At 38.6% G+C, this 11,148-nt stretch overlaps 1 protein-coding gene across 1 annotated transcript; it reads left to right on the top strand.

Moving 5' to 3' along the window:
* The first annotated feature begins 6,912 nt into the window (after window positions 1–6,912).
* On the top strand, window positions 6,913–9,425 carry LOC131553622 (transmembrane protein 271-like). Its single transcript, XM_058798412.1, has one exon. The coding sequence runs from the start codon at window positions 7,261–7,263 to the stop codon at window positions 8,047–8,049; it is 789 nt and encodes a 262-aa protein (XP_058654395.1). The 5' UTR covers window positions 6,913–7,260; the 3' UTR covers window positions 8,050–9,425.
* Window positions 9,426–11,148: the final 1,723 nt, after the last annotated feature.

The following is an 11,148-nucleotide window of genomic DNA, read 5'->3' as shown; positions in this document are numbered from 1 at the left end:
TAAAAAATTTTAATGCGTCAGTGCATGATGGTTTTGTGAAAAAATAGAAAATTTATTTACAAAAAGTCTCTCCTTTTGACAGTAGAAGACATTTTGAGAAACTTCTTTCTTTGAAATTGGAGTTTTGTGTCCATACAATGAAAGTCAATGTGCTCCAATGATGTTTGTTTTCCAACATTCTTCAAAATATCCGCTTTTGTGTTCTACACAAAATGTTATAATGGTTTGGAACCACAGAAGTGTGGGTAATTTTCATTTTTGGGAGGACTATGCCTTTAAGAACACCATTTTGTGTGTATATAGGGTTTTTGGGTTTGTTCAATGTTTTTGGACATCAAAAAGTTCTTCATGTTACATTTTCTTCAGATCACTATTTTTTTTTTTAATGCACTAGTCCATGATGATTTTCGAATGTAAGTTACTTTAAACAGTCTCTTCTTATGACACCAGACTATACAAACATTTTGCCCTATAGGCTATAGAAACTTAAATTTTGAAGACTGGTGTCGAGTTCCTTTTTGCTTTTTTCCTCCACACTTTACATTTGTGTCCTATAAAATTCTAGATCTTACTGAGAAGTATTTACACCATGCACATTCTTGTTACACATTTACATTTTTGTATTTACACCAAAAACTTCACTAAAACATCTGTTCCACTAGTTGCATCAAATGGAGTTGAAATCTCTTAGTATGAGTGGCCTGACATGGCAATATTGACTCAAACAATGGCGTGATTTTTTTTGGTGGGAGGATTTGTCTGGTTCCTGTTTGTCTGAGTGTTTCAAAACAGTCATTATTTCTGTATTTCTGTTTGGTGCTGCTATAGTAGACTGGAGGAGAGCTGTAGCCTTGCATTCAGAATATAATATCTCCGATTCATGTTTAATATGGAAGTCAAGTTGTCTCTTCTCTTCCTCCTGTGTGAGCTCTGTCACATGTCGCTGTAATATAATTAGTCCAAGCAGTTAATCAATATAAAATACATTCTGCTTTCATTGTGGCTTGACCTTCTGGTTGACTTGGCGCTGTCAAATCCAATGAGTGTGTGTCGTGGAAGGAAGGAGTAGTTGCTGCTGCTATTGAAAGAGTGAATTTGTTAATAACAAAGATAAACTGCACATCATTACTTGAGATGAGACATGTTGAAAAACGAGGGAAACAAGTTTAGGTCTTTAATTAGTAGTGCTTGCTAAGTCAAGCAAAACTATTATTATTGCTTTGGGTAAGTGATTTGAACAAGCCCCTGACTAGGGTTTCAAAAAGGTGGAACATTTCCAAAGAAATTTTGGAAACTTTCCATGAATGGAAACAGGAGTTCAGGAGTTTTCAGAAATGTTCCGCTTTCCCTTTGCAGTCCTTACCCCAAAATTAAACGTTGGCATGTAATTTTGTGCTCCAGATATAAATGATTCCTAAAATTAAGTTTTTGTTATTTTACTATATGATCAGAAAAGTGACTTGCATCTAGAAACCAATCAAAACACCCTAGCAATTGCATACCAACATGCTAAAAAGTTGCAGTTGCAGTACTTTGGATATTGTATAGAGTTGGTTTTATGTGTTTGGACATTAAAATGTTATTGATATTACATTTTAGGTTCTTCTAGGTTTAGCCTCTTTATAAGACTACAATTGCAGTGAAACTTTTGTTTTAAAGACTGAGTATTTTGGTTCTTTTGTGATAAATCGATCCTCATTTGAAAGTTACTTTGGATTAAATTGTCTGCTAAATCATTAAATGTAATGTAAAAACCACTCTAAACATTTTAGCTGTCACATACATTGAAAAAAATATTTGGTGTAGGATTAACCTCAGAACAATTTTCACGATTGCTAGTAAACTTCACAAATAATTATAAAAACATTGAACACTGAATTAACTAAAATTTTCAAGTAGAAAGCCTGAAATAGTATTTTCTTGTAAAACATACTCCAATAATCTTTCTTTACAACTGATCATTATTTACAGTGTTGCAGTATCCTGACAATACTTTAGCATTACGGCAGAGTTTTGTTTTAGCAAACTGCACCCACCTATCAACTTGAATTTGTTATATTTTATATTTCTGCACTGCATTTCATACCCTAAAAATGTCTAAAACATCTGTTGTGTTCTTGCCACCAGACACTGAAGTCTTTCTCATTTAATTCTGCTTTTAAGGCATGCTTCCAGTTTGTGTCCTGTTCCAGATAAGTGCGTGCTACTCATCCTGATTTTGAATAGCGAAAGCGCCGTTGTTGTTAAGTTATTTGGCACTTGTGTGTCTCCGGCTTCCTGTTTGTTTCTCCTGGGATTTCTTAGATCTGCCATTGCTGCCATGTGCCAATGAGCGTCTGCGCCGGAGAACAGACAACGCCGAGATCTGCACTTGACAGAGGAGAAGTATACACTTTACGCAGAATTGTTCTGCTCAGTCTTTCCCATGCAATTATAATAAATGAGGACTGAAGTGTTTCAGCTTAAAGAAGACATAAGCAATATTCAGATAAAAATAGCCCATATGTTTTGTTGTAGCCCGTTTCATTGTAATTGCATTTGGAACTAAATGAGGTGAGTAAATAATGTGGTAATGTTTCTATTTAGTCCTGTAAGCACTGATTTGAGAATTAATAGGTACATTTATTATTATTAATAATCCGAATTACCAGTTTTTCTGCCAAGTGAAATAGTTCATTAGCTGTTTGTGGTTGTCAAATAATATAGCAACTTGGTTCTTGGCTTCTTTTGAAGATTTGAAGATGTATCACATTTAAATGTCTTTTGCTGATTTGTTTGGCCTTGGGTTGTATTTGTCAGGCTGACAGTCTTCAAGAGTTGATTTTTAATATGAAAACAAGTTAGAAATTCTGAAACTACCTGTATTAGGCAGGTTTACTTTTTTTTTTTGACCAGTTGGCAGACAAAGGTGGAAAAATAAACTCCTGTCGAAGCCAAGACTTGCTTACTGCTAAGAAGCAGAAAGATATTTTTTGATATTGCTGACAACATGTCCAAAACCTTGAAGAGTACTCTATACACAACCTTGTTCTTAACTTTAAGCCCCTTGAAGCTTTACTCAGATGGGATGTTGGTGGTACAGAAGCGACCCAGGATAGGTTCAGTTAAGGGTGACTTATGTCCAGCATCTCAATGTCCATGTGCAAAAGCCTATAAGTCAACATGAAGTTTGTATTTGTAATCTTTCTGAAAGTCTCTGAAAGCACTTCGGCTGATATCACTTAGGCCATATAGGCTATTGGTTATTATTTATCAATTTGTTAAAGAAATAGCACCCAAATACAAAAATGTTCTGAAAATATTCTCACTTTCAGGCCATGCAAGAGTTCATTTCCTCATCAGAACGGATTTGGACCTGCTCATGAATAGATCCTCTGCAGTGAATGGGTGCCGCCAAAATGAGACTCAAAACAGCTGATAAAAGCATCACAATAATCCACACGACTCGAGTTCAATTAACATCTTGTAAAATGAAATGCTGCATGTTTGAAAAAATAATAATTTTTAATCATCAATAAGATGTTTTAGCTACATTGCTTCTGGCTAAAATCCTCTATCCATAATATTGCTTTCTCCAGTGGAAAAGTGTCTTGTCTAAATCAGGAAAGAAATATACACAGATCAAGCACCGTTTACAAGAGAAAACAGCCCAAAACAGTGCTGAACATGTATGTTGGTGAATTTTGATGTGAGAGGACAACAGGGGATGGACTTTTTCACTTTACGAAGCATTATTATGGATTATGACAAGAAGTGATGGTTTGAAATTAAAATGCCTTTATGGATTTGCTTCATAAAAACATGCAGCATTTCACTTATTCTGGTCAGCTGTTTGGACTCTCATTCTGACGGCACCCATTCACTGCAGAGGAGGTGAGCAAGTGATGTAATGCAAAATTTCTCCAAATCTGTTCCCATGAAGAAATAAACTCGTCTACATCTTCGATGGCATGAGGGTAGGTACATTTTCCATTTTCATTCACCCAAAAATGAAAATTCTGTCATCGTTCATTCCCCTTCATGTTGTTCCAAACCTGTATGACTTCTGTTCTTCAGTGGAACACAAAAGAAGATATTTTGAAAAACATCTGAAAGCCTTTCTAAAATATAACCAAAAACTGCTAATGCAATTTCAATAACATACCGCAAATTCACATTCAATCTGGCTTTATTCTGGTCTGGAACAGCAACTTTGCACAATCCAGTCAATTCCTAGTGGATATTCTGCTCTACTCAGAAATACATCATTCTACAGTAGTAAAGTGTAAGAAACATACAAAAATATCCAAAGTCTGTTTCCAAAGCAGCTGCTATAAGAGCGATGTTTTTTTAGCTTAAAAAGCATCAACATGCAGTGTCTAGGGAATTGCACCGGGAGCATTTTCACGATGCTTCGTAGTCTTGAATGTCGTGTTTTGTCTCGGCATGAGGTGCAGACACGAGACGCAAGCGAGACCGCCTCTCACCCAGAACAGCATTTAATTGCAGTGATTACCAGCATTACGGAGATAATTGTTAGATTCTATGGTTCAGATTGGAGCTTTTGGGGATAATTTGCGCTGTTTTAATGTGTATGTATTGGCGTGATAAACTGGTTTCTCCAGGGAGTTGAGAAACAGCCCTTCTCTCTGCAGGGGGCTTGAGGGAATCAGCCAGTCCTGAAATTGCCAGTTCTAATTTCACTTCTTGACTTCACGTCACTCCTTATGAACTTTTATCTCAGACTATTACTCTTTAATACGTATTCAGAAGAATTTCTGTGACTAAGAATAACTAGCTTTTGCTACAGCATTGTTTTTTCTGGTTGACTGCAGTCTTTTACCAGTGGCAGTTTTACAATTTTAACAACTTGCACAAACCAATTATCTGTAAAATCCAAACGTTCCTGTACTGTACGTGTTCTTTTTTATTTGGAAAGCACTGATTCTTGGCTTTGAGGAGACAAAACATTGGCTGATAGTAGTTTGTCTGCTCCATATGATATAAAAGCATAACATGACTTCAGCAGCCAGCAGAGCAGAATGTGTTCATGTGGATTTGGTGCAACATGCTCATTTGTGAGACAAAGAGTCAATTTTCCGTCTGTGCCTCCGTCTCTGGGGTGTGTGCAGATGAAAATCCGCTGCCATCAAACACCTTTCAGCATCACTTGCTGCGACACACTAGGCGCTCCCAAAAATAGGATGCGTTTGGTTGCGCATGCGGGACACGTCTGCTCTAAAGAGCCCGTAAAAGATGAATCATCTGCACATCAGACACTTTTTTAGAGGTGACGCAGAGACTCACTGAAGATCCACCCAACCATTCGAAAAGGTCCTGCTCTGAAAAAATACAGCCTTTGTGACTTTTTTTCTCCCGTTTGGCAAACAGGTGCATTACAGATGTAGTTGAACCACTTGAAAACACTTTAGACTGTCTGCAGGGGTCTGGGTCTCATTGCATGTGAATTAGTTTCGTTGAAATGGAATGCAAAGTGTGGATTACTAATACATATACAGTGGTGGCCAAAATTATTACAACACTAGTATTTTCACCAGCTTAAAATGGTTTTAAGTCAATTATTTCTATCTTTTTGCTGTAGTGTGTCAGTAGGAAATATCAATTTACATTTCCAAAGATTGATTTTGCCATTAATTGTAATAATCCACTGAGATTTTTGTTTGCCCAAGGAGTCTGACAACAGCCGGTGCTCCACACAGAGATCTGATCATCATTCAGTCTGTCTGGAATGATATGAAGAAACAGAACAAACTGAGACAGACTAAATCCAGAAGAACTGTGGCAACGTCTCCAAGATGCTTCAAGAAACCTACCTGCAAAGCTCATACTGTTAAACGTTTTAGGCACATATAAAAAATGTTGTAAAATAAGGATGCTGTCAAAAATAATGCCATAAATAGATTTTCTTTATCAATTAGCTTCTGCTGACTGTTGTCAGACAAAAATCTCACTGGATTATTACAATGAAATGTAAACTGATATTTCCTACTGACACACTACAGCAGAAGATAGAAATAACTGACTTAAAACCATTTTTAAATAATATGAAGTACCCAAATGGGCGGTTGACGTAATTTAAGCAATTTGACATGTACTGCAGTGTGATGTGCTTAACTTCTCAAACTGTTTCAACTATAGCATTTTTCTGATTATTTTATCATATTTGTGCATGCAGCTCTAATGAGCTTACATTATTTAGTGTAGCCTACTAATTCCATCGTAAAATTTCACCTGTCACACTGCAGTTTCTAGTGAACTAGAGACATAAACTTGTCCTTAAATATTCATACACATTTTAAAATTGTGATGTTGGTTTGTGCATTAACATCTACAGCATGGTCCAAAAATCTGAAAATGTTTTTATTTGAGGTCTTTCTATCTTTTTGAGGCAAATGTTGATAAAATAAATAAATAAATAAAACATGCTTTTAGGAATTTATATATACTAACTTTTTGTGCCAGGTTTGCTTGTTTTTCAGACAACACAGTTGGCAGGCAAAGGGTAGCAAGAAACTTTACTGACGCTGAGAAACAGGATATATAATATCCAGCCTGATATGAGAATGATGCTTCGTTTTGTCACAACTTTTAGATTTACGTTTTAAATTTTAGATTTACTTTTACATTTATCTAAAGCGACTTGCATCGCACTAAGGTATATACATTTAAACTTAAATGGATACTGAAATAGAAAAAAAAAAAAAAAAGTGATGTCTCAGAGTTTTGGACCCCGCTGTATATAGAGCTCCAGTCATGAATATACTTTTCTGTAGCGCCTGATTTCATGCTGTTATCCTTGTTATATTTAAACCGAGAGGATCGTTTAAAAGCGTGACATCACGAAGAACACTCCGAGAGCCTCTATGACACATTCAGTAGTTGGCAAGTGAGACCAGTAGGGGGTCGGTTCGCTTTCCCCTGATCTCCAGCCTCCAGCCCAAGTTCGGTCTCAGTGCTGCATGAACGCACGGAGAGAGAGGGAGTACACTTCCCTCTCCAGCATCAAACGAGAGGGATGCGCATCATCGCCTTAGGGGACTGGATGGATGGAGCGACAGGGTCATGAAGGTGACCGCAACCTCTGGGTTGGATTTAGGGGGCCGTTTCCGCAGAAGGAGCCTATCCATAATTAATAAGAGCGAGTCGGAGATCCTAGAACCGAAGCGCAACCACCGGCAAGTCATGTCACCAACTGACAGCGCTTCCAGAGGAGCTGACGAGGAGGACAAAGGAGGATGAAGGAGGCAGAGGAGGATTATAATGAAGCTGAGTGGCAAAGGACTGTGCACCATCGTCTCCAGCAGTCTGCTCTTCGTGTGCGCCCTGAGCGCCGTGGTCGTGGGATTCAAATGCATCGCGTTGGGCTCCAGGGTGCGAGCGCACTTCCACCTGGCCACCGCGGCCGGCGCGTTTTATTCGGGCATCCTGGTGACTCTCGGGCAGGTCCTGATGGGGGTGGCGCTGGTCTTTTGCCGAGGCAATCCCAGGTGTGCGAATTTCTTCCTCTTTGGGATCTTAGTGTTTCTTTTGGGGGTCCTGACGGCGTTCTCCGGCGCGGTGGTGGATGGCGACACGGTGTCCCTAGTAGAGAGGAAGTACGCGCACTATTGCCAGGACTCTGTGGATGTAAACCCGGCGTGCGACCGGCTCAAGGTGTACCAGCGGGGTCTGGTGGTCTCCACTATCCTTAACACTCTGGAGTGCCTCCTGGGGCTGATGAACCTGGTGATCATCAAGCGTTACCAAGCGGCGCAGTTTCACCGGAGACGCCGGGCGCAGAGGCGGAGCGCGCGGATCGTGCTCAACGAGGAGCGCGACTTCGCGGTCACGGAGTTCCAGCCGGTGTCCTACATCAACTTGGCGGTGTTTCACGCGTTAAACAATGCTGACGGGGAGGTGCACAGCCGGGGCCACCCATCCATGGAGCTGCCGGGCTATTCGCCCGCCAATCCGGAGCTTAATCACACGTACCCGTTTTCTTACCCGCTTCACAACGAGTTGCCACCTGCCTACGAGGACATATTCCCTGGAGAATCGAGCAGCAAATAGCAAAGAAGAGGAACCGAGTTGCAGTTTTGCAGTGACAATCACGCATTCGGCACGCTGAACTTGGAATCGACACGATTATTTCTATATTACGGTGACCAGCTGTTGCCTAATGTACTTTTTAATTCAGTGGAGGTTACAGCCAGCGCTCTGAACAAACCCTACAGTTGTTCATAAACTACAAAACGAACCCATGAGAAGGTAAACGTACTGAAAGGATTAAATATACATGAAAAATTAGTTTTTGACTGATCGATTGTATTCTCAGTTCATCCCTTGTCTAAATCCCAAAGGTTTGTGTACAGGATTCCCATTGGAATTTTTGGAATCTAAAGGATCCTGATTTTCTTACAGTACTCCAGCAGGGCACAAAACAAAAAGAAGTTACCAATTGGGTGAAAAGAACTAATGAGAAGGTAAACGTACTGGAAGTATAAATGAAACCTTTTTCTTTTCTTTTTTACCTTCCTGATTGATTGATTGATTGATTGATTGTATTCCAAAATAATCCCTAGTCAAAATCCTAAAGGCTTGTGTACAGGATTCATAGAGATTTTTTCCATATAATTGACAAGCACCCAACCATAAAGGATGTGTTTTAAGGGATTTCAACAGGAGGCAAAACAAAAAGAAGTTCAGGACAAAAAGAGCCTTTGATAAAAGGTAAACTGAAAGAACATTTGTTTTCTGACTCCTTGTTAAGGTGTGTGATGATTTAGAACTAATCAACTAAATTGTCCCTGTAGGACATCAAAAGTATTCTGAAGGGCCTGCAGTGAGACGTCTTATATTCAGCCTTCATCCCTGATGTTTCAGACAAAAAGCCACTGCTGCTGGCCACGTTAAAATGACAGGCGTTACCCATCGGACAGAACATTTCTGTTTAGCACTGTTGTGACTGTGGGATGTTATTTATGTTTCTGCATCATGTTGTTCCAGAATAACAGGGGAACATGCAGTTCTTCTCTTTTCAGCAGTTTATGCACAGCATGTCAGTTGTATGGTTATCCTCTAGTCTAGTGTATTCATTGGAGGTTACCACCAACACTTCAAGCCATTGAAGTAAACAGAGTGAAATAAGAGTTTCATTTGTTTTTTGACCATCGTGACCAGATCAACTCTAGTCCATTTGTACAAAATGTATGTTATAGTCCAACAAAAAAATGTCCATCAGGACCAGCAAAAAAGTACCTAACACCTATCATTGTCCAGTAGCAAGAAACCTATGAAATTCCAAATAGCACTCTAAGAATTCCTGTAGGATTTGTTCTTTAGGATCAACACTAGAATTTGAAGTTTCATTGGGAATCCTGTACACCGTATTTTTTGACTAGGGATGCACATGTATTTTCTCGATGTGGCTCTCTTGTTTTCCCTCATATTGCTTATGTTTAGATTCTGAATAAAAGGTGTATTTACTCTCTCCTGATGTTGCTGTTGAGTTCAGGTTAACTAATGCATTTGTGCATGCAGTGCTTCTCAGGAGGTGACAGCATGTCTGCCTGCAGCAGGTGTTGCCATGGTTCCTTGACCCTTTTTCTACCTGCGTGTAATTAGATATGTAACAACCCAGTCTTTGAAATGCAGATTTGCTTGGTTTGTCAAGTTTGATCTGGTGTACAAAGCAAAGCAGGTTGTTTAATGTAACAAACACATTCATACATTTCAGTTTAGCGTTTTAGAAAGATCTCTTTGAGTCTATCTGAATAGATTTCACTGAATGCCACTGGGACATTTTCAAAGAGCTGCGCTTTTCCTCTGAGGTATTATATGCATTACAAACACGTGGAGATTATGCCTGAGTCTGGTAATTATTCTGAGTGGATATTATATTCTTTGGCACAACACCAAAACCTCTGATGAGGTTTTTTCCGATTAAAGAGACAAGCTTTTGTCTGAGACGTTACTGGAGCTGGATGTAGAGTGGGGTCTAAAAGTCTGAGACCGTGAGTGAAAGTGCTGCTATTTTCATAATGTTGTTTGCTTTAATGACAGCAGCTCTGAAAGCATGTTGATCACGTTCTCCAGAATGATTTGAGATGGTCCAAAAAGCATTTTGGGATTTGTAGGATATGGGCAAATACTCTTTAATTGTATATAAATAATATTTACAATTTAAAATAACTCTTTTCTATTTGAATATATTTTCAAATGTCATTTAATCCTGTGATGCAAAGATGAATTTTCAGCATCATTACTAAAGTGTCACATGATCCTTCAGAAATCATTCTAATATGCTGATTTGCTGCTCAAGAAACATTTCTTATTATTATCAAAACTGTTGTGCTGCTTCATATTTTTATGAAAGATCAGCATTTATTTGAAATCTTTCATAAATTAATCTTTCTAAAACAATCATACTGACCCCAAACTTTTAAAAAGTAGTTACGTAACAATAGAATTTGCAATAGAGTTTACTTTAATTCGAAAAGTCAGAAGTTTTCCAGTTTTGAAATATTCGATTTTTAACTTGATATCACACTTTTAGACCCTACCCTATCCTGTGGACATTATCTGCGTTTATCAAAATGTGTTTTAGATGATTTTCTTTAACACTGAAACCACTTTAGCCTGTTTGAAGCTTGTAGTGAGTGATGGTGTGCAATATGTGTACAGTGCGTGTGTATTTTTATGAAAGGACTAAAATGAGACATCTTATCCTCAGCCTTGTGATTTGTTTTCCTCTTCCCTGAAATGTCAGACAAAAAGCCATTGCTGTTGGCGACATTAAAATGACAGGCGTTACCATTCAGAAAGAAATTTTCTGCTTAGCACTGTTGTGACTGTAGGACATTATTAATGTTTCTGCATCGTGTTGTTCCAGAGTAATAGGAGAACATGCCCCTGAATGTTTAGCTGAAACGCACAAACAGCAATGCTTCTCTCTCAGCATATCCAGCTTGTCAGTTGCTGGAGTTGTTTTGTTAGAAAGATGCTTAATTTTGTAGTTACCATTTCTGCCAGCAGGGGATATATATTAAAGGAATAGTTCACCCAAAATAGAAAATTTGCTGAGAATGTACTCACCCTCAGGCCATCCATCTTGTAGATGAGCTTGTTTGTTCATCAGAACAGATTTGGAGAAATTTAGCATATCACTTG

This window comes from Onychostoma macrolepis, chromosome 14 (genome assembly GCF_012432095.1).
Source record: "Onychostoma macrolepis isolate SWU-2019 chromosome 14, ASM1243209v1, whole genome shotgun sequence".
In the NCBI taxonomy this organism is placed as follows: domain Eukaryota; kingdom Metazoa; phylum Chordata; class Actinopteri; order Cypriniformes; family Cyprinidae; genus Onychostoma; species Onychostoma macrolepis.
This window is presented reverse-complemented; position numbering and strand designations above follow the sequence as displayed.